Genomic DNA, 24,814 nt, shown 5'->3' with positions numbered 1-24,814 from the left:
AAGGGCAGCAAGTCAATTGACTGATGTGAGGCAAACTGTTCAAGCTGGGGAAGATAGAGGATGTGGTGAAACATTAGTCCAATCAGGGGATATATACTGTTCTCTTCAGCTGTGACTGGGAACTCTCATGAGTCCCACCCAGTGTCGGCGTTAGGGACATGCCCATAGAACTCCGTGAAGAACTTGGAATTGGAGGGTCCGGTTGTCATGATTTACACCACAGGTACATAATTTCTGCTTCGACCGAAGGGAATTTGAGAAGTTAGGGAAAGTCAAAGGTCATTATTTTTGACTTCTTGGATTAGCCATGCACCTATTAGCATTGGTTCAAGCTAGATAATTGAGGCTCAGGAATTTTACTTTATGAATACTTGGCAAAGATTGAGTTAATATATTGGGGTGGACTCTATCAAAATCAGGCTGAAACTACTGTCCTGGCAAATCATACAGCTAAGGCTGTGGCAGGGCTTCAAACAAATGTGGGGCTGGGTCAGCGGCTTTGAAAGAATTCAGATGAAGGGAAGTTTAGGGCAAATTGTTGGAGGGAATCCTGAGGGACAGGATATACATATATTTGGAAAGGCAAGGAGTGATTAGGGATAGTCAACATGGCTTTAGATGTGGGAAATCATGTCTCACAAACTTGATTGAGTTTTTTTGAAGATGTAATAAAAAAGAAAGTGAGGGCAGAGCAGTAGTTGTGATCTATATGGACTTCAGTAAGGCGTTCGACAAGGTTCCCAATGGGAGACTGATTAGCAAGGTTAGATCTCATGGAATAAAGGGAGAATTAGCCATTTGGATACAGAACTGGCTCAAAGGTAGAAGACAGAGGGTGGTGGTGGAGGGTTGTTTTTCAGACTGGAGGCCTGTGACCAGTGGAGTGCCACAAGGATTGGTGCTGGGTCCTCTACTTTTTGTCATTTACATAAATGATTTAGATGCGAGCAAAAGAGGTACAGTTAGTAAGTTTGCAGATGACACTAAAATTGGAGCTGTAGTGGACAGCGAAGAGGGTTGCCTCAGATTACAACAGGATCTGGACCAGAAGGGCCAATGGGCTGAGAAGTGGCAGATGGAGTTTAATTCAGATAAATGCAAGGTGCTGCATTTTGGGAAAGCAAATCTTAGCAGGACTTATACACTTAATAGTAAGGTCCTAAGGAGTGTTGCTGAACAAAGAGACCCTGGAGTGCAGGTTCATAGCTCCTTGAAAGTGGAGTCACAGGTAGATAGGATAGTGAAGAAGGCGTTTGGTATGCTTTCCTTTATTGGTCAGAGTATTGAGTACAGGAGTTGGGAGGTCATGTTGCGGCTGTACAGGACATTGGTTAGGCCACTGTTGGAATATTGCATGCAATTCAGGTCTCCTTCCTATCGGAAAGATGTTGTGAAACTTGAAAGGGTTCAGAAAAGATTTACAAGGATGTTGCCAGGATTTGTGCTATGGGGAGAGGCTGAACAGGCTGGGGCTGTTTTCCCTAGAGTCTCGGAGGCTAAGGGTGACCTTATAGAGGTTTACAAAATTATGAGGGGCATAGATAAGATAAATAGACAAAGTCTTTTCCCTGGGATTGGGGAGTCCAGAACTAGAGGACATAGGTTTAGGGTGAGAGGGGAAAGATATAAAAGAGACCTAAGGGGCAACTTTTTCATGCAGAGGATGGTACATGTATGGAATGAGCTGGCAGAGAATGTAATGGTGGCTGGTACAATTGCAACATTGAAGAGGCATTTGGATGGGTATATGAATAGGAAGGATTTGGAGGGATATGGGCCGGGTGCTGGCAGGTGGGACTAGATTGGGTTGGGATATCTGGTCGGCATGGATGGGTTGGACCGAAGGGTCTATTTCCATGCTGTACATCTCTACGACTCTAAAAGAGAGTGGTTGAGGCTTCAGAACAATAAAGCAATGTGGGTAAAACCACAGAGAGCAGGACAAGAATCAGAGTTCATAAATCAGGTAACTGCAGGGACCACAAGGAAAAAGATGAAATTCAAGATCTTTTCAATGCGCAAATCATCTGCAATACGATGAATGAGTTAGTGGGGCAATAGTAATTTAGTCTTAACAGTAACTTTATCATTGAACATTAAACAAGAAGTGATTGGACCTTGTAATAATTGTGACTAATTAAGTGCTGCAAAAGTCTCTGTTGTACCACAGTTGTTTACAGTCTGCTCATGACTTGGATGAGTAATGAATCTAGCTTTATTGATGATGGAAAGCTAGAATATGGGAGTGCAGGGCAAGGGGCAAGATTTAGAACCAAGATGAGGAAAAACGTCTCTAGTTGGAATGTCTGAATCTTTGAACTTCTATATCCTAGACAGTTGTGGATACTCCATTTTTGAGTATAATTAAGGTTTGGATACAAAGACTTCTGGACTCTCAAGAAATCAAGTGAGATGGGGTGCAGATGAAAAAATGGAGTTTGGGTGGAAGATCCACCATGATTGTGTTAAATCACAACTTAGGCCAGAAGGGCAGTATGGCCGACTGCTTTTTAAAATTGTCTTGTTTAATCAGCACCGCATCCCATTGTGTGCAGCAACTTGTCTTGACTACTGGATGCTAATCAGCAATTCAATGTGGCTTGTTCCGCAGCACCACTCAAGTCCACAACTTCTATTACAAACAAAAATAGAAATTGCTGTAAAGGCTCAGCAGGTCTGCAGTGTCTGTGTCGAGAAATCGCAGTTAACGTTTTGAGTCCAGTGACCCATCCTGAGAACTGGACTTGTGGTCACAACTTCTACTTTCTCATGTACACAGATTTTAAGTTCCACTACAGGTTCACCCTGATTTGGACATCGCCCATTTTTATTTCCAATTTTGCTGAGTCTAAATCCTGGATTGGACTGTCTTAACAATATTGTGAGCATACCATCAACATATGGACAGCAACTGTTAATCTTCCTGATGGCAAATAGGTGTGGCCTTGCCTTCACCAACATTCAGTAAAATAATGTCAATGACATTCATTCTTCGGAGTATGTATTTCTGTTCATCAGTCAGTGCTGAGTGTCACAAATTGAACTGATACTTGTTCAGTCCAGTTGGATCAGATTTTTAAGAACAGGAAAAGATGAATCAATGAGTTGAATTAATTTTTAAATTGATCAGTCCCACTCAGGTAGCATTGCAGTCGTTTCCCTAAACTTTCCTTTCTCCAGAAGTGTATGTAATAGACTCTTAAATTTTTTTATTGTTCATTTTCTCATTTTATCTTATTCATTTAGTCTAAAAACATTGTTGCTTTTTGAATGAAGGTTTGCCTTTTATTCTAAGCCTCTAATTTTTAACTTGTACTATTAATCAGGACAACTTCTGTCAGTTAAAAATTTTAGCCAACTCTTATCCCCTTTTCCAGTTTCTAATTCAAATTCATCATGTAAATCCTCAACTTGCATAAAATGAAGTTGTTCCTTATTCCCAGTTTTGCTGCAGTTCATATAAGCATTACATTGCTTTCTCCAGTCAAATTTAAAAACTGTGTGTATTTAAAATTAGATTTGCACTATTTAGTATTTTGTCTTTCAACTTAAACATGTTTGAGTTTGTTTACATAGACTGTAAATTTAATTTTCTATTATGCCTTTTTTATTCACTCATGGCTCATTGGCATCACTGGCTGGGTTAATATTTATTGCCCATCCATAGTTGCCTTGAAAAACTGATGGTAAGTTGCCTTCTTAAACTGCTGCAGTCTATTTGCTGTGTGGAACTGCATCCTATTTCCAAATCATGATGGTGTGTGGCTTGCAGGTGATGGTGGACCAATGTGTCTGCTATACTTGTCTTTCCAGACAATAGTGGGTGCAAATCAGGAAGGTGCTGCCGAAGGATTTTAGTGAATTTCTGCAGTGCATTTTGTGGATGCTGCATGCTGCCACTACTGAGTAGCAATGATGGCAAGAATGGATGTTTGTGGATGTAGTGCCAGTCAAACAGGCTGCTTTGTCCAGGATAGTGTCAAGCCTTTCTGGCTGTTGTTGGAGTTCCACTCATCCAGGGAAGTATTCCATCACACACATTATTTGTGCCTTGTAGTTGATTAGTAGGCATTGGGGAATTGGGAAGTGAGTTACTCACTGCAGGATTCCTTAGCTCTGACCTCCTCTTGCAGCCACTGTGTTTATATAGCTAGTCCACTGACCACAATCTGAACTGGTAACCCCCTATGTTGACAGTGAGGAATTCAGTAATGGCAACACCGTTGAATGTCAAGGAGCAATGGTTAGATCCTCTCCTGCTGGAGATGGCTGTTGTCTGGCGCTTGTGTGGCACCAATGTTACTTGCCACTTTTCAGCCCAACCTGAATATTGTCCGGGTCATGTTGCATTTTGACATGGACTGCTTCAGTATTGGATGAGTCATGAATGGTACTGACCACTGTGCAGTCATTAGCAAACATCTTAATTGTGACCTTATGATGGAGAGAAAGTTATTGATGAAGCGGCTGAAGGCATTTGTTTAGGCTTAGAACACTACCCTGAGGAACTCCTGTAGAAATGTTCTGAGGCTCTGACAACCGCATCCATCTTCGTATATGCTAGCCATGACTCCAACCAATGGAGAGATATCCCCCAATTGCCATTGACTCTAGTTTTGTTTTGTCTACCTATTAGATACTGCACTCAGTCAAATGCAGGTAGAATGCAGTCACTCTTACCTCACCTCTGGAGTTCGGTTGTTTTATCTCTCAACCAAGTCAGAAATTGAGTGGCCCAGCAAAACCCAGTGAGCAGGTTATTGCCGAGCAAGTGTTGCTTTATAGCACTGTTGATGGCTTCAATAACGATCGAAGTGGACTGATGAGGCGGTAATTGGCTGAGTTGGATTTGTCCTGCTTTTTGTGTACAGGACACAGCTGGGCAATTTTCCACATTGCTTGGTAGATGACAGTGTTGTAGCTGTACAGGAGCAGTTTGACTGGAGGTGCAAGGGTGGGAGCACATGCACTATTCTTCAGTACTATTGCAGGAATGTTGTAAGGGCCCACAGCCTTTGCCTTATCCAGTGTCTCCAACCATTTTTTGATATCACATGGAGTGAATTGAATTGGCTGAAGATGGTATCTATGATGCTGGGAACCTCTGGAGGAGGTCAAGGTGGATCATCCACTGAGCACTTGTGGCTCAAGATTGTTGAGAATGCTTCAGCCTTATCTTTGGTACTAATGTACTGAGCTCCCCCATCATTGAGCATGACGATATTTGTGGGGTGGCTGTCTCCAGTAAGTTGTTTAATTATCCATTGCCATTCACAACTGGATGTGACAGGACTGCAGAGCCTATCTGATCTGTTGACTGGGGGATCTCTTAGCTCTGTATACCATTTGCTGCTTATGCTATTTGGCATGCATGTAGTCCCACTTCATGGCTTCAGCAGATTGACACCTTGTGTTTTGGTATGCCTGGTGCTACTCCTACATGCCCTCCTGTATTCCTCGTTGAATCAGGGTTCATCACTCAATTGCTGGTAATAAAAGGTTGGGAAAATGTTGGGCCATGAGGTTGCAGATTGTGTTAGAGTATGATTCTGTTGCTGGTGATGGCCAATGGCATCTCATGTTTGGCCAGTTTTGAGTTGCTGATCTGTTCAAAGTCTGTCCCATTTAGTATAGTGATAATGCCACGCAGCATGATAGAGGCAGTCCTCCACGTGAAGATAGGGTTTTGTTTCCACCAAGGCTGTATGATTGTCAGAGGAGAAAGTGAGGTCTGCAGATGCTGGAGATCAAAGTTGAAACTTTATTGCTGGAACAGCACAGCAGGTCAGGCAGCATCCAGGGAACAGGAGATTCGACGTTTCGGGCACAGGCCCTTCTTCAGGAATGAGCAGAGAGTGTTCAGCAGGAGAAGATAAAAGGTAGGGAGGAGGGACTTGGAGGAGGGGCGTTGGAAATGTGATAGGTGGAAAGAGGTCAAGGTGAGGGTGATAGGTCAGAGTAGGATGGAGGCGGAGAGGTCAAGAAGAAGACTGCAGGTCAGGAAGGCGGTGCCGGGCTGGAGGGATTCGGCTGAGACAAGGTGGGGGGAGGGGGGATGAAGAAACTGGTGAAGTCCAAGTTCATCCCCTGTGGTTGGAGGGTTCCCAGTCGGAAGATAAGACGCTCCTCCTCCGACCGTCGCGTTGTTGTGGTTTGGCGGTGGATGAGTCCAATGACCTGCATATCCTCGGTGGAGTGGGAGGGGGAGTTGAAATGCTGTGCTACAGGGTGGTTGGGTTGGTTCGTCCGGGTGGCCCAGAGGTGCTCTCTGAATCGCTCCGCAAGTAGGCGGCCTGTCTATATTGGGGAGACAGGCCGCCTACTTGCGGAGCGATTCAGAGAGCACCTCTGGGCCACCCGGACGAACCAACCCAACCACCCTGTAGCACAGCATTTCAACTCCCCCTCCCACTCCACCGAGGATATGCAGGTCATTGGACTCATCCACCGCCAAACCACAACAACGCGACGGTCGGAGGAGGAGCGTCTTATCTTCCGACTGGGAACCCTCCAACCACAGGGGATGAACTTGGACTTCACCAGTTTCTTCATTCCCCCCTCCCCCCACCTTGTCTCAGCCGAATCCCTCCAGCCCGGCACCGCCTTCCTGACCTGCAGTCGTCTTCTTGACCTCTCCGCCTCCATCCTACTCTGACCTATCACCCTCACCTTGACCTCTTTCCACCTATCACATTTCCAACGCCCCTCCTCCAAGTCCCTCCTCCCTACCTTTTATCTTCTCCTGCTGAACACTCTCTGCTCATTCCTGAAGAAGGGCCTGTGCCCGAAACGTCGAATCTCCTGTTCCCTGGATGCTGCCTGACCTGCTGTGCTGTTCCAGCAATAAAGTTTCAACATGTATGATTGTCACTCTTACTGACTCTGTAATGGGCATACATTTGTGGCAGGCAAATTGGTGAGGGTGAGGTCAAAATTGTCTTTCCCTCTGCTACCTACCGGAGACTTAGACTAGCAGATATGTCCTTTTGGCCAGAACAAGTTTCCTCCGAACAGTGTTCAACAGTGTTCAACATGGAGTGCTGATTAATCAGCCAGTGTGTGGGTCAGTGTTAATCACTGTCCCATTTTGTGCCTTTTTTGTTTGAGCACCTTTTAATGGTTTAATTCAATGGAGTGACTGGCTCGGCCAATTCAAAAGACTGTTGAGAGTCAATTACATTGATGTGGAACTGGAATCATATGAAGGCCTGACCAATCCTACCCTAAAAGATATTAATGAACGAGATGTATTTTTTGCGGCTATCAACAATGGTTTCATGGTAATCATTAGATTTGGAATTCCAGATTTTGTTTTGGATTTCACATTCTGCCATTTGCCATGGTAGGATTTTAACCTTGGTTCTAGAACATTACCTGGGTCTCTGGATTGCTTGCTGAAAATGTGTTGCTTGAAAAGCGCAGCAGGTCAGGCAGCATCCAAGGAGCAGGAGAATCGACATTTCGGGCATGAGCCCTTCAGGAATGAGGAAAGTGTGCCAAGCCGGCTAAGATAAAAGGTAGGGAGGAGGGACTTGGGGGAGGGGTGTTGGAAATGCGATAGGTGGAAGGAGGTAAAGGTGAGGGTGATAGGCCAGAGTCGGGGTGGGGGCGGGGGCGGAGAGGTCAAGAAGAAGATTGCAGGTTAGGAAGGTGGTGCTGAGTTTGAGGGTTGGGACTTAGACAAGGTGGGGGGAGGGGAAATGAGGAAACTGGAGAAATCTGAGTTCATCCCTTTTGGTTGGAGGGTTCCTAGGCGGAAGATGAGGTGCTCTTCCTCCAGCCGTCATGTTGCTATGGTCTGGCGATGGAGGAGTCCAAGGACCTGCATGTCCCTGGTGGAGTGGGAGGGGGAGTTGAAGTGTTGAGCCATGGGGTGGTTGGGTTGGTTGTACCAGGTGTCCCAGAGGTATTCTCTGAAACGTTCCGCAAGTAGGCGGCCTGTCTCCCCAATATAGAGGAGGCCACATCGGGGTGTAGCGGATGCAGTAAATGATGTGGAGGTGCAGGTGAATTTGTGGCAGATATGGAAGGATCCCTTGGGGCCTTGGAGGGAAGTAAGGGGGGAAGTGTGGGCGCAAGTTTTGCATTTCTTGCGGTTGCAGGGGAAGGTGCCGGGAGTGGAGGTTAGGTTGGTGGGGGGTGTGGACCTGGTGAGGGAGTCACGGAGGGAGTGGTCTTTTCGGAACGCTGATAGGGGAGGGGAGGGAAATATATCCCTGGTGGTGGGGTCCGTTTGGAGGTGGCGGAAATGACGACAGATGATACGATGTATATGGAGGTTGGTGGGGTGGTAGGTGAGGACCAGTGGGGTTCTGTCCTGGTGGCGATTGGAGGGGTGGGGCTCAAGGGCGGAGGAGCGGGAAGTGGAGGAGATGCGGTGGAGAGCATCGTCGACCATGTCTGGGGGGAAATTGCGGTCTTTGAAGAAAGAGGCCATCTAGGTTGTTCAGTATTGGAACTGGTCCTCCTGGGAGCAGATGCGGCGAAGACGAAGGAATTGGGAATATGGGATGGCGTCTTTACAGGGAGCAGGGTGAGAGACGGTGTAGTCTAGGTAGCTGTGGGAGTCGGTCGGTTTATAGTAAATGTCAGCGTTGATTCGGTTGTCCGAGATAGAAATGGAGAGGTCTAGGAAGGGGAGGGAGGAGTCTGAGACGGTCCAGGTAAATTTGAGGTCGGGGTGGAAGGTGTTAGTAAAGTGGATGAACTGTTCAACCTCCTTGTGGGAGCACGAAGCAGCGCCGATACAGTCATCGACATAGCGGAGGAAAAGGTGGGGGGTGGTGCCAGTGTAGCTGCGGAAGATGGACTGTTTCACATATCCTACGAAGAAGCAGGCATAGCTGGGGCCCATTCGGGTGCCCATGGCTACTCCTTTGTTTTGGATTGGTTTCTCTGGATTCCTTATCCAGTCACAAGCCACTATGCCATCACCACCTTCTGCATCTCGAGTGCACAAAGTATCAGTGTCACGGCAGCATTTGTTTCCCCTGACCTTTTCCATACAACATGGCCATCATTTTGAGAGGTTCACTTATTCTATTAAAATCAGTTCTGTTTACTTTGCGGCGCAGTATAATCGTTGAAAGTGAATCTTCCATTTTCACATACTCTGGTCCAACCAAATAATCTATCTCTTCGAACGGCTGCTTCAATTAGATTTTTGTAATATTTCAGAATTTAACACCGTTTCCCAATTCAAGTTCTTGCAGACAGTTACAAAGCTACCTTTGATTTAAGCATACAATTAAAATTGGATGTAAAATCATTCTGTGTTGATTGGTTTGTTAATAATGTAATTCATTCACAAAAAGAACCTGTAGAGTTACTTAGAGTGACTAGGGGAAAGTGAGGACTTATAGTACCTTATGTGTTCAGTAATTCAACTACTCAGTTGCCAAGTGTCTGAATAATATCACCTGTGTGGTCATTGTGTTGACTTTGGATTTGAAAGTTGAGAACCGTCTGGCAGGCAATGTTTCTTGGAAGTATATGGTAATGAACAAACATCACTCACTCAATGAAATATTGTATGGGTTCACAAGCCAAACGTATTTGAGTTACTAATCATCTGTCTTTCTTAACTTACAGCTTTTGTCTTTTTAAGGGGATGATTTGGTTGAGCTTTTGGCAAGCAATGGACGAGCTTATTTTTCTAGACAGACTAGATTGTATAATATGCCTTTGTTTATAATTTATTTTGATTTTTCTATGTACACTGTCCAGTCCTCTCCGTGTTCTGTAAGCTTCAATGCCTTCATTCCTGGGACCATTCCAGTGAATCTCCTCTGCACACCTTTCACTAACAAATTGAATTGTTGTGTCACATATGCGCAGTATTGAGTATACCTAGCTGAGATAACTTGCAGACTAAAATAAATTATTGAATAGAAGTGAAATATATTAATTTACATTTTTTTGAAAAATGTATCCAAGAATTTATCAATGGTTTCGTCCGGATTCTCCAGGTAGACCTCTCTATTTATAGCTTCTCTAAGATTTTCTTTGCCCTCTTCCATAAGTTGGAGAGCCTTCTTTGGTTGTTTTATGGACAAAGCTTGATGAGCTGGTGTTTCAGTGTAGTCTTCCTCTTTAGCTCTTTGACATTCTAACTACATTAATTACTCATTGGGAAATTCCTCTCCATGTAATTCATGCAATTCTGCCACATCTGCCTCACACCTTTGCCAAAGTGGTGATGGCATGTTGAATCTCGGGTGTGCAATTCTCCTTGGCCAATGGCATATTTGAGTCATAATTTCTGCCACAAACTGATCAGACACAATGATAGTACATCATTCCATGATATTTTTAGTGCATTTGAGAATGTTATAGCCATAGCAACATTTCTTGACTGGTGTTGTATTCTTGCAACCTTTTCCTTGATATGTCAGGATAAGGTATAATGCAGGTGTTAGGCCTACTGTACCCCCGATCCACAGACTACATCAGTGAAGTACTGTTGAGTGAAAGGTAAATCTTCACATTCTCAGACAATAGTCCCACCTGCGAGCACCCAGCCCATATTTCTCCAAACCTTTCCTATTCGTATACCCATCCAGATGCCTTTTAAATATTGCAATCATACTAGTCTCCACAATTTCCTCTGGCAGCTCATTCCACTCACATACCACCCTCTGCGTGAAAAATTTCCCCCTCTTTTATATCTTTCCCCTCTCACCCTAAACCTATGCCCTTTAGTTCTGGACTCCCTCACCCAGTTTTGAATGACCAAGCAACATTTTCTCACCTCAGCAGGTTTCAGAAAAGACTGAGCCATCTGAGGAAGGAAAAAGATGATTTGTAAACCTTGTTAAAAGTTGTCCAGTGCTATGATACTCTACCCGATCATTGAATAGACTCCCAGATAATTAAACAAACATTTAAGTCCAGTTGCTATCCTTGGCATGACCTAAATGCAGACTTGAATTTTTACTGCAATAGATGACCCCGAAAGCTTTTCTTAATTTGTAACCAAATAATTTTCCAAATAACAAGGCTTCTCCATAGAATCCAAAGCTACAAGTTAGTGTCTTCTGTAATTGAGGTAAGTGGACCCTCTTTCCCTTAACTGCTTTCCACTGTACTCATCTTGAGTTATTGAGTCAACCGATAATACCACTACTACAGGGAAGGATAGAATGGTGATCAGGTTAACTGTATGGTTGGACCGAAGGGTCTGTTTCCATGCTGTACATCTGTATGACTCTAGCTCACGTCAGTCAATTTACTTTGATAAATTAATGTCTAGAAACAGAAATATCCTGAAGGTGAAAGAGTCTTTGGTACAGTATGCCCTCCATGCAATGACACCAGTCTTGACCTATGTTAACCTGGAGGAGAATTTAACTTCAGATGAGGTAAATGGTTTGTCAAAGCTTTATGTGTTGAGATCTGGATTTAGCAGTCCATGACGTGTAATGCAAGTGCCTGACATTGAACTTGGGTATTCAAGAATATGTAAATGTATGCAAATAATTGGCAGATCACAATGCTGTTAAAAATGCTGACGGTGCTGGTGTGTCATGTACACAATGAGAAAATTCTATGAAGTGGAGCAACAGGTGATTGAAGGTATTTCTGGAACTGTGTATGCAGTGTTAGCTCACGTATGTGGCTCGCAGCTTGGCCATTGCAAAGATAAAGCAGGTTACTGCCATTGTTCTGCCACTCCAACTTGATGAACTGAAATTCCATGAGGTGTGGATGCCTAACTATTTTATGGGTAGGGTAGTAATGATGCACTTAGATGTTTAATGTGTCCCTTTTTGGGGTCAACCTGAGATGGGAATGGGTCTGTCCCCTCCATCTCAGGCAAACAGGAGCTGTGCTTACAGAGGAATTAAGACTACAATAAATTAAGTGAACAGTCCTGTGCTCTTGAGGTCCTGGTGGATATCTGTAAATTATTCATGCTTTATCATTTCATGTAAGATGCAGTACCTGAGTGTAAGAAGACAGTAAGAAGCTTTGAGGAACCAAAATGCTGAGGCTGCTTCTGGCTTAGTTTATTTAGTGAACGTAGTGGCTATACTTTAAAATGCAATATGCATGCTTATTAATTTTATTTATTACATTGATATAAATAGTAGTCATTTGCCTTCATCTCAAATATCCAGTAAATTTATATTTAAAGGAAACGTTCCTAATGTTTCTAAGGGTGGTTTTACTTGAATTTATTTAATGTATTCACTATTGACATTTTCATAAAATTCAAACCAAATTTTTGTACAGTTATTTGCATTTGAGACATAGCATATAATTGGCAAAATCAAGAAATGTGTTTAACTTCCTTTATTCTGAACAACTTCAAATCGATTGAGTTCCATTTTTGACAGACAGTATTACATTTCAAAAGAATTACTTGGTTTAGCATTAGGTACAGAATATTTTAAATTATTTGACTGTAGTAAATTCTTGAGTACTAATCATTTATCAAAGTCTTCCTTGAAATACATTAAATGAATTAGTATATGAATCGTTATTTTGATTCACTTGCATAGACTTTGATCGAGGCTAACATGAGTTTGAAATGTGTTGGAAACTATTTGCTTCAGGTGTGAAATTTCTGAATTCCCTCTGCTCTGTTGAGGGTTTGGTGTATGTTTCTTTAAATAAGGCTTAATGCATTTTCAAAGAAAACAGGAAATAAAGCCTTTAAGCACTGGCTTTCCAAAGACCTACATAAATATTGCATTGCACTTGAGAAAGGGGCCTCTTTGGTTTTAAAAGCAAGGATGTATGGCTTTATGTTCATGTTAGTGTCTCACACGAAATGACTTGTACACTTTTTCCCATGCATTGGAGGGTTTTCTAACATTTCTAAAGCCAAGATTTTTAAACAAAATTATTCTTTACTATAACTGTGAAGTATGATTTTTTTCTTTGCTATTAAATACCATACAGTTTCTAACTCAAATATTCCAACACAACAATGCCACCAAAATAACAGAAACTGTTGGGGAACAGTCCAGTGATAATACCACTGGGCTCTTGCCTCCCCTTTTCGGTGTACACAATAATGAGAAAACAGTATTATCTGTATTTGAGATGACAGAGCCCTCCCTAATAGCATTGTGGGTGTACCTACACCAAATGAAGAGTTTGCTTAGCTCAATTGGCTGGATAATGATGCAGAGTGATGCCAACAGTATATGTTCAATTCCTGTAATGGCTGAGGTAACCATAAAGGTCCCATTTTCTCAATCTCGTCCCTTGCCTGAGGCAGGTTAAACTTCCCACCAGTCTCCTCTAATGAGTGAGGCACGGTATGGTCATTTGAGACTGTGGCAACTTTGCCTTGCATGAAATGACCTGCTGCAGTTCCAGAAGGCAGCTGATTGCCATCTTCTCGAGGGCAAATAGGAATGGGCATAATGTTGGCACTACCAAAGATGGAAGAATCCCGTGAATAAAAAAACGACAAAAAAGATCTGTCTAAAACAGCAGGAGCTAACTGATCAGATCACCTGTTTTCTGGTTACAGAAATAAGAATCTTCTACCAGCAAATCAGAAGTTCTGAAATTTGTAATATATACACAGTCATTGGAAGCAACCTGCCAACTATTCCTGCCATGGCATATCATTGACGATTGCATATGCTACTTATCTGCTAGGGTTTCTCTCATTCTAACTGGTCGATCATGCAGTACAGGCTGTTGTATTTTAATTCATGTTATGGTTAAAACTGGTGGCCATTCACAAAACTTATAGCTACAAAGAAAAGCTAAAGAATGCAGCAAGAGCCGCGAGTTGCAAGTACTCATCAATGTACAGCAATTGAATTAATCTAAAAATTTCTGTCAAATGTCATTATGCATGAGACTTATACAGGTGTTTAATGAAGTTGTTTTACGTGGGGGAATTAATCCTACATCTGCCGTGAGACCACTGATCATCTAATGAAAAACTGAAACTCTCTATAATAAATTATTTCTCTTAGCTCCAGGGCAGAATATTAAAATAGTTCTTCCCTCGCCAGCAAGCATTTAAGTTACTAATCTATTTTGCCACTTCAGTTGAAGCATATGAAGACAACAGCTCCTTATATTTCCTTTTGAGCTTTCTTTCTTTTGTTATCCCTATGGCAAAGTATGCTGCAGATTTCACATGTTAAGAAAAGAAATTGGAAAGTTATGGCACACAAAGCAACCATTCTAAATATATTTATGGGTCAACAACAGCTTAGGAAACCTGTTTTTTTTCTCAAAAGCCGAAAACAATTATTGCAAGCTAATAGCTCATTATTTCAAAAACTTTAGTTGAAACATTAGAAGATGCTATTTTACTCATGATGTGATTGTTTCTGACTTCAGTTTTTACCAGTAAAGCTACTATTACATCTCCAACATTCCTTTAGTCTTGAATATGTGGTTAACTCCCAAAGTGTATGCTACTTTTAAAAATGGATGACTTTGAAAGCTTGACTAAGTAAAATTATTGGAGAAACAATTGTAGCCGTTTTGATACAATATGTTAAAGAACAAATTTCAATCCAAAAGTACTTTCAACTCACTCCCTCTACTAGCAACACACAGTAACAACACTATACAGTTTACAAGCTGCTGTGCAGCAACTCATCAAGGCTTTATAACCACCTTCCAAATCTTCAACTTGTATACCACTGAAGAGGACAAGGATGGCAATTGCATGGACATAAGTTCCCTTCAAAGCCGCACAGAATCCTCACTTGGAATTATATCATTGTTTCTTCATTATCTTTGGGGTAAAATCCTGAACTGCCTCCCTCATACTACTGTGGATGTACCTACATTACCTAGACTACAATGGTTGAAGAAAGCGGCTCACCACCACTTTATGCAAGAATGGGCAGCAGTGCTAGCCTTGCCCATAACCTGTGAATTAATAAAATAAAGAAACTTTTGAGTTTTTGAGAAAACAATGTGACTGTTCCATTTGAACTTGGTCTTGGCAAATACCAGGAAGCAGTCACTGGTGACCCCTCCCTGCCCGCCGAACAGCTCCAATGTCTTTGTATGCAGATTTCCCAAAGTCTTGAAAACGGTTAAACTTATTCAAGAAATTTACCAAGTGTATTGTTTGCCTTTTTGTGAAGCTTCCTTGCAAATACTATGAATAAAAAAGCCACAGTTGACTATCTTTGGGTTATGAAAACTGGGTTAATTTTTAATTATTTCTGCCCCAAAAAATGAACAAATCCAGAATTCTTGCATGGTTTTAGATGCTTATATATTAAGTTCACTGAAATGCGCACACCATATACACAAGCATGAGCTTTTTGTGATTTATCTGCTGTTAGCGAAATCAAGGTTGTGACCTGTTACTGTGATGGGAGTAGTGTGATTTGTGAATTAGAAGACTGGCTTAGTTATTTCCAACACATTGCAGTGAGATAGAATATTGAGCAGTTCGCCACAGAAAGAAAATTATGTAATTTGTCAAGAAAAACTTCAAATTACTCAAAGACTGTTTTCATTGTAACCGCCAAGTTGAACAGTTGCTGACACTTTGGTCCAGTGAAATTGTCAGGGAATCTTTGTGGCAATTTAATTATTTCTACAGTCTTTTACAAACTGCCTGCTTGTGGTTGGAAGAGATCACAGTCATCCTGTAACTCATTATTGGTTCGAATACTGCTTTCTTCCTTGTTTGTTCAACTTCTGCATACAGTTAGAACTTGCTGTCACCTCGCAAAGCAAGGTGGTATAGCGTTTGGATCCTTTGAACATGCTGAATGTTCAAAATCACTTTCTGTTATTATTCTGTGCCCTTCCTCACTTTGACGCTTGCCGTCTGTTCTTTTCTATCCCACTCTGAAGATTACAAAATACAAAAGTACTGAATGCATGCTGTTGTCTTTTGACTCCCAATTAGTGGCAATATAATTATTGTTCGGTAGTTAGTATTGAAGTTTGTTTGCAAGGTTTTTGGTATGTAGAGAACCATTTAATCGCAGTTATTAGTTCAGTTTGGCACTTTTCAATTTTAATATTTATATTGTATTATTATCTTGCATTGTCACCAGCTTGAGCCCACATGGTAAATGGAAGACTGAAATTTGTGTTGAATGTTATAATTCGTTTCTCACTGATGAGACACCTCATTATTACTTGACTTCTCAATTGAAAGAATTTGACATTGCAAGGAAATGTTGCCCACCAGTTGGGAACTGTACTTAACTAGTTGAGACCCAAATAAAGTATAATAAGTATGTAACCAGGAAGCACATGCACGCTTGTTTAAGTTTCAAGAAATGCACTTCCATTCTTTACTGAGTTTTCCTGATGAAGGGCTTATGGCCGAAACATCGATCCTCCTCCACCTCGGATGCTGCTTGACATGCTGTGCTTTCCCAGCAACACACACTCCACTTTACTGAGTTTGTGTCCAATAATGTCATAGTTAGTTGTATTTGAAGAAACATAAGTGAAATTATTATAAATGTTGGTTAACAAGTATAAACAAGTCATTTTCATTTACCTTTCTGTATTGGGTTTTGTGACCAACTGCTACTTCAGTTCTTAATGAGAAAGATGAAAAGTAAAAGTGAAAAGATGAATTTGGAAGAACTTTCCTTTTAATATTTAATTTTATTATGATAAATTGCATTTTTAAAATGATTATGAATACTTTGCTTGGGCTATAAAACTGTAAAGAGTGAAGTTTATGCAGTTAAGTATATCAGAAATAATTATTTCCCCACAGATGATGAAAAAAAACTCGTGGAAGAGGTATTTAACAATGCTATTGATTGCTTGTCTGATGAAGATAAAAAACTTCCTCAGGTGAGTGCTTTGATACCAAACCAGGTATCTTATTTCTGTAAGTCCAAGTAGTAAGACAAATTTAAATTCAGTAATTTTTTTTAGGGAATATTAAAGCTGAAATGTTCCTTGCTCCATTTATGCTGATTAGTGTGATGTTGTAATGCTCTCGTCGCATGAGGAAGTGAATATTAAATAATACTCAGAAGTTTGTTAGTTTATGGAATTCCCTTCCACAGAAGGTAGTAAAGGTAGCATCTTTAAATTTGTTCAAAGTTTAATAGATATGAATGTACAAAAGAGTTTAAGGTTGGAGCTGAGACCATAACAAGAACAGATCTGATCTTAGTGAATAATGGATGAGGCTCGAAGGGCCTCATTTTCTTGGAAAATTAGTTTTGTATGTAATATTATTACGTCCTTGCACGCACATGCGCTCTCTCATTTCGTCCCTCTCCACCCACACACGCACACCTGTCCCACCCCATAAACACCTGCCTTTCAACCCCACGCGCTCACGCCTGTCCCACCTCACACATGCTTGCCTGTCCCACCCCATGCACTTCAGTGAAAAAAGGCCCAGCCTTGATACTTGATGACTCAAAATTTCCATACCAGGTAACATCCTTTTAAATCTCTTCTGAATCCTCTCCAGTTTAATAATATGTTTCCTCTAACTGGGTGACCAAGACTAGACACAGTATTCTGGAAGAGACCTCACCAATGTCCTGTGCAACTGTAACTTCTATACTCAAAGGACTGAGCAATGAAGGCAAGCGTGCTAAACCTCCTTTTACCCACCCTGTTTATATATGATACAAACTTTAAAGAATTGCGTGCCCTGAACCCCTCAGTGCCTCTGTTCTTCAACACTAACCAAGCGCCTACACTAATTGTATAAGCCCTACCTTTGTTTATTTTACCAAAATGCAATATCTCACTACTTATCCAGATTAAAATCCAGCTGCCATTTTTCAGCTCAATGACCCATTTGATCAAGATCCCTTTGAATCTTAGAAAACCTTTTTAACTGTCTACTGTGCCACCAATTTTGATGTCATCCTCAAACTTGCTAACCATGCCTTCTATATTCTCATCTAAATCATTTATATAAATGACAAACAAAAGAGGACTCAGAATTTATCACTGTGGAACACTGCTTGTCACAGGCCTCCAGTCCAAAAAGCTATCTTCCACCATCACATTGTCTCCTGCCATTAAGCCAGTTATGTATCCAATTGGCAAGCTCACCTGGAATCTCATGTGACCTAACTTTACTAATTCATCTACCATGTGGAAGCTTATCAAAGGCTTTAATAAAGTCCATTCATTAAAAATCCACCCTTCTAGTCCAGGTAACATCCTTATTAAGTAGCGATTTTTGAGAAGATTTGTAGCTCAGGTTGATGATAAGCATGTAAGTGAGCTCGCTGAGCTGGAAGGCTTGTTTTCAGACGTTACATCACCATGACTAGGTAACATCATCGGTGGTATGTCCTACCTCTCAGATTATAGGTCTTATTTTCTGAAGGTGGGTGATGTAATTTCCGGTTCTTTTTTTCAAGTGAAGATAGATAGGATCTAAGTCGATGTGTTTATTGATGGAGTTCTGGTTAGAATGCCATGCCTCTAAGAATTCTAGTGAGTGTCTTTGTTTCGCCTGTCATAGGACATGTGTGTTGTTCCAGTCAAAGTGGTGTCCTTCTTTGTCTGTATGAATTGGTGTTCATGTATCATGGTGGCAAGTTTCTGCTTGTTTGTCTGATGTCACCAGCATATATGAATTGGAGACGCCAGCATACATGAACACCAACTAGTCACCAAAAGACATGACCCACAATCACTAGTTTCCATACATACATTGTCTCCACTTCCCTCAATGGGTGAAGCTCTAGCAACACCCAAAATGCCTGACACTAGCCTAGATAAAGCATCCCGCTTTATTGGCACCATATCCACAAGCACCCACTCCCTCCACCACTGACAGTCGATAGCAGCAGTGTGTACCACTTAGAAAATGCACTGCAGAAATTACTAAAGATCCTTTGACAGCACCTTACAAACTCATGACCACTTCCATCTCGACGGATAAGGGAAGCAGATACATGGGAAAGCCACCACCTTCAACTACTCCTCCAAGCCGTTCACCACTCTGACTTATAAACATATCACCGTTCCTTCACTGTTGCTGAGTCAAAATCCTGGAATTCCCTCCCTAAGAGCATTGTGGGTCAACCTACAGCACACTGACTGCAGCAGCTCAAGAAGGCAACTCTACAGCACCTTCTCAAGAGGACTAAATCATGTCCCAGCTAGCAATGCCAACATGCCTAGAGTGAAAATAAAAATAAAGTTCCATCTTTTTTTCATTATTTTGAACACAATATTCTCCCAGCAAATTTGCTGCTTAAAAGGCAGCAGATGCACTGCCGAAGACTCTTGAGTTGAGTGCCTTTTGTTTGTAGTAACCAGCAGTGACTTTGTATTTCCTATTAAGTTTTGTGACATTCACTGATTGATTGATTGTAGAAATTGAGTGATGCTGAATACCAATTGTAGATTATATCATGCTTAATATGCCCAACCTTCACTTGAAGAATGGCCATCTCTACTGAGGTGGCATAATGCTGCACAATATCCATTGATGAATCTAAACTTGCTAGCTTCAGAAAGCAGGGGAGTGAGAGAGCAGTGAGCATCTTCAATTTCAAGTCTCTCTCCTTTATTGCATTATCTCCAATCTCAATGCATACATTTTCAGACCATTATTTATTGATATTTTAATTCATATGTAACCAGGTTGAACATGTGCTGCCTCTTTTAAAACGAGGTATTGGAATTCACCATGGTGGTTTGCTTCCTATTTTGAAAGAAACTATTGAAATTCTCTTCTCTGAAGGACTCCTGAAGGTAAAGTTTATCTTGGAATGTCTTATATATGCTTTAGAACAGCATGTTAAGGGGCCAATAAGGTATGAGTAAGGTGATGTGTGGATGGGACTTCAATGCATGCTCATTGCAAGAAGTAAGGATCAGTTGAGATTTCATAGGGCTGGCAGAGTGTGAGGAAACTGTGAAGGTATGGGTGGGTTAGGAATGGAAGTGCATAACATCTGACTTTTGGAATTGGGCAGTCTTGGTCAAGCACTGGGCGTCAGATTGATTAGGACATCCATGTTAGAGCCATTGACTTTTGACTAAGTGAACATTGTATAGAGATTTGTATAAAGAAGACTTTAAGGGGCAATTGTTTTACACAGAGAGTGGTTCACATGTTGAATAAACCTCCCGAGGAAGTCGTGGAAATGGGTACAATTACAATGTTTATAATTACACGAATAGGAAAGGTTTGGAGGGATATGGGCCAGAAGCAGGCGCGTGGGGCTAATTTAGTTTGGGATTATGTTCAGCACGAACTGGTTGGACCGAAGGATCTGTTTCTGTGCTGTGTGACTCTATTACTCTCTGAGAATACAATGACTGGCTGGAATATAGTTTATGATTGAAAGATAAGGCGATATTAGTGCATTGTTTAACTAGAGGATGTTCTTGTATGCAATTTGAAAACATTGTGTAAAATGTTGATCGTCATTGTCGAAAGAACAAATGAGCAGAATATTGATATTGATGCCAGGCCATTCAGGAATGTAATCAGAACACATTATCTCAAAGAATAGTGAAATTTTTGAATGTTGGTTCACTTGAAAATTTCAGAACTGATTGATAGAATTTTATTAGGTATGTGTAGCAAGAGAAAGCAATCCAAGGTGAATGGAGTTGAGATATAGATCTCCCGTGATCTAATGAGGTTAGCTGAGCAGCCTTGAATAACTGAATGTAATACTCCTATTCCTTTGTTAAATGTCTGCATTTAGTGATTTTTGTTCAAATATACAATTTTTAAATTAACATGTTTATCAATTTCAGAAAACAATACTTGAAAGTAAAATCCTTCTTGATTTCTATGACCTGATGCAGTTACAAATTCCTAATCTCTCTGTTAATTTCACAAAGAAATTTCACATCTTGAAATATTGCGAGTAAAGGCAGCAATTATTGCATGGCTTCCATTGACCTAATGACGCCACTTTGAATCAATATAGATGGTGAAGGTAGTTTTATATTTTGTAATGGATGATACAACCAGATTGCATGTTAGCCTCTATAAATAGTTACTTGATTTCACCTTCAGTTATAATTTATAATTCATAGAGTCAGACAGCGCAGAAACAGACCCTCCAGTCCAACTCTTCCATGCCGACCAAGTTTTCCAAATTAACCCAGTCTGACTTGCTTGCATTTGGCCCCTATCCCTCTAAAGCGTTCCCGTTCATGTACCTGTCCCATTGTCTTCTAAATGTTGTAACTGTACCTGCATCTACCACTTCCTTTGAGAATGTTGCCCCTTAGGTCCCTTTTAAATCTTTCTCCTCTTAGCTTAAAATTATACCCTCTAGTTTTGAGTTCCTCAACCATCGGGGAAAGACTTTTTTTCATTTACCTTATCTATCCCCCTCTTGATTTTATAAAACTCTGTTACAGTCACCCCTCAACAGTCTACACTCCGGTGGAGAAAAGAATTCCCAGCTAATCCAGTCTATGTGTATAACTCAAACCCTCCAGTTCTGGTAACATCCTTGTAAATCTTTTCTGCCCCCTCTCCAATTTAATAACATCCTTCCTAGAGCAGGGCAACCAGAGCCATACACAGTACTCCAAAAGTGGCGTCAGCAATGTCCTGTACATCTGCAATATGACGTCCCACCTTTTATACTCAGTGATCTGAGCAATGAAGCAGGCCAAATACCTTGTTTACAACTCTACTTGGAACACAACTTTCAATGAACTATGTACATGAATCCCTAGGTGTCTCAGTTCTACAACAGTCCTCAGGGCCTTACCTTTAGCTGTCTAAATCCTGCTCTTGTTTGTCTTACCAAAATGTACTGCCTTGCATTTATCCAAATTAAACTTCTTTTGCCACTCCTTGACCAAATTGATTGAGATCCCTTTGTAATCTTAGATAACCTTCCTCACTGTTCACCACTGCCACCAATTTTGGTGACATCTGTAAACTTACGAACCATGCTTCCTATATTCTCATCGAAATCCTTTATAAAAATGATAAACAACGGTGGACCCAGCACCCTACTTTTGAGTTAAAGTATAGATGCTTGTGTACAAATGTCTGCATTTGATTCAGTTTTACAATAATTAATTTTCTAGGCACTATTTGCAACAGAGACCTTTGCTATGGGTATCAACATGCCAGCAAGGACAGTTTTGTTCACCAGTGCCCGCAAATTTGATGGGAAAGATTTCCGTTGGGTATGGAGAATTTACCTTTCCTTAGTTGTTTTTACATTGTTCACAGCACTTACTATGCTATTTAAGTTACAAAAATCTGTTTAAATACTTCATCAAAATGGTGAAAATAAACTGTACTGAGTGAATTTGAAAGCCAGCTTTGTGCAGTCTCTTATCTTGGAAGTCATTTGCAGTGGTTTACTTTGATGTATGGTATGTTATCAAGTGCACAAATTTTGATAGTTGGGTATCCCACTTTAGTGGCATTATTGAGGGGAAACAAAGAGTAGATTTTGTCACATTTTTGTCTCTAGACTTCTGTGATTTTTCGGGCCTGTATCTCCCTTGTTCCCTCCATGTACGTTTATTCTCCTTGTTTATGCGACTTCTAATTAATTTTATCTCTCAATCTTATGTCGATTTATCCTTCATCCTGTTTATATTTCTGTGTTTCTTTTTTTTTCTAATCTTAATGAAATACCAATTTCTTTTTTGTTTTTCAGCAAAGGCTGAAATTTAAATTTTTTTTTGTTCTTGCTGTTTAAGAAACATTCTCTTTTTTCTGGATTATACTTTTATTCCAATAGTTAGTAGTGACTAAAATTATTGCACACTATTCTGAGATTTTTAACCAGTATTGTGGAGAGTTATGTTCCATAATTCACATCTGATTCTAATCCAGGCCACTGTTTATAGTATATTTGTGAAGTCAAACCGTTTTAATACTTGGAATTTTCTGTAACTTGCATCAATGCTTTTTTACACCATTTTTCTTGTTTTCTCAATCTGTGCATTTATTCTTGTGACAGCCACAGGTTTTGATCATTAAAGATGGATCTGTCTGCTATGAACTGTTATGAGTGCAAGAGCAGGTGTCCTGTTGATTTTAAGCTTCCTTTGCTGTTTAGATGATTGATATCTGCTAAGGTTGCAGTGGCCCAGACTGGATTTGCTTATTTTAGTGGAATCCAGAAATGTGGATTGGCCTGAACACCAATGGAGAGAGAGGAACTGAATCCAAAAAAAATAGGCTGGCTCAGGATATTGAACAGCTGGTACATTTGAATAAGTCCAAGTTTGTTTTTATTCCCCAAAATTTTGAATTTCTTTTTTAATCAGGAATCACTTTCATGATTCTGTCTGTTTGTAATTAGGATCTCTAACCATTTATGTGTATATATTGCATTAATCTCTTCAATTTTTTTTCTTGCTCCCCCCCCCCCCAAAAGACACAATTGTCAGTTACTGTATAGGATTAGTGTAGCTTTATCTGTGTCAATGGCAGTTGCATTTGTTTGTTTGAAGAGCAAAGCAATTCATTCTTCAATATTTCCAAATTCAGGTTGTATATATTGCATGCATAACTAAGTACTCCAGCTCATAAATAGTTCCAATAGCTTTGTGGTTTACATAATTTTCATTTTATTCAGCTTTTGAATGTTTATGAATCCATCTCTATTTGGTCAATTAAGGTTGCTCAATCATTGCAGCAGTAGCATACTTTCAAAGTTAAAAACACGCTAATGCAGTTTTTGTTTCTAATAGATCTCTTCAGGGGAATACATTCAAATGTCAGGTCGAGCTGGTAGACGTGGCATGGATGAAAGAGGAATTGTTATTCTTATGGTAGATGAAAAGATGAGTCCAACAGTTGGAAAACAACTTCTGAAGGTAGTAAATTCAGTGTAACTTATTTCATAGACTCATACAGCATGGAAACAGACCCTTTGGTCCCAATGATCCAGGCCGACCATAGTCCCAAATTAAACTAGTTAATTTGCCTGCGCTCGGTCCATATTCATGAACTTATGTACATGTCTTTTAAACATTGTAACTGTAACCTCATCCACCACTTTCTCTGGACATTCCATTCCACATCTGAACCATTCTGTGTGTAAAACGATTGCCCCCCTGTCTTTTTTTTCATCTTTCTCCTCTCTCCTGAAAAATATGCTCATAATTTTGAAATTCCCCATCCTAGGGAAAAAGATACCAGCCATTCACCTTGTCTATATGCCTCGTGATTTAATAAACCTCTATAAGGTCACCCCTCAACCTCCTATGCTCCAGTGAAAAAAATCCCAGCCTATCCAGCCTGTCCCCATAGTTTAAACCCTCTATTCCCAGAAATATCCCGGTAAATATCTTCTGATCCCCCTCCAGGTTAATAATAACCTTCCTACAACAGGATGACCAGTACTGGAGACCTCACCAGTGTCCTATACAACCTTAACATAACGTCCCAACTCCGATACTTAAAGGACTCAGCAATGAAAGCAAGTGTGCTAAATGCCTTCTTAACAACCCGGTCCATGTGTGATGCAAACTTCAAAGAATTATGTACGTGAACTCCTAGGTTTCTTTGTTCTACAACACTACCCGAGGCCTTACTTTTAACTGTATAAGCCCTGCCCTTGTTTCTTTTACCAAAATACCCAAATTAGATTCCAGCTGCCATTCTTCGGCTCATTGACCTAATTGATCAAGATCTCTGTAATCTTAGATAACCTTTACTGTCCACTGCACCACCAATCTTATTGTCATCTGCAAACTTACTAACCACATATCCTATATTCTCATCTAAATTATTTCCATAAATAACATAAGTGGATGCAGCACCAGTAGCAGTGGAACACTGCTGGTCACAGGACTCCTGTCTGAAAAACAACCCTCCACCTTCCCTTGACTTGGTTTGTTTTAACTGAAATGTGCATGAGATTAATAACAATATCATTCTTAATTGAGGAGTTAGTTAAGAGCA

General features: G+C 40.7%; 1 protein-coding gene across 2 annotated transcripts in view; it reads left to right on the top strand.

Moving 5' to 3' along the window:
- mtrex (Mtr4 exosome RNA helicase) overlaps window positions 1–24,814 on the top strand; it is a 127,246-nt gene that overhangs the window by 37,263 nt on the left and 65,169 nt on the right. For both annotated transcript variants that reach the window (XM_087989071.1, XM_087989076.1), the window contains 4 exons: window positions 16,688–16,767; window positions 19,546–19,656; window positions 21,973–22,074; window positions 23,599–23,724. In XM_087989071.1, the coding sequence (XP_087845197.1) occupies window positions 16,688–16,767; window positions 19,546–19,656; window positions 21,973–22,074; window positions 23,599–23,724 (419 nt within the window). The remainder of the gene's footprint in view (window positions 1–16,687; window positions 16,768–19,545; window positions 19,657–21,972; window positions 22,075–23,598; window positions 23,725–24,814) is intronic.

This window comes from Chiloscyllium plagiosum, unplaced genomic scaffold (genome assembly GCF_037043375.1).
Source record: "Chiloscyllium plagiosum isolate Xiang-an unplaced genomic scaffold, Cpla_swu_hap1 HiC_scaffold_1, whole genome shotgun sequence".
Taxonomy (NCBI): Eukaryota; Metazoa; Chordata; class Chondrichthyes; order Orectolobiformes; family Hemiscylliidae; genus Chiloscyllium; species Chiloscyllium plagiosum.
Note: the sequence above shows the minus strand (reverse complement) of the source record. Positions and strands in the feature narration are given on the sequence as shown.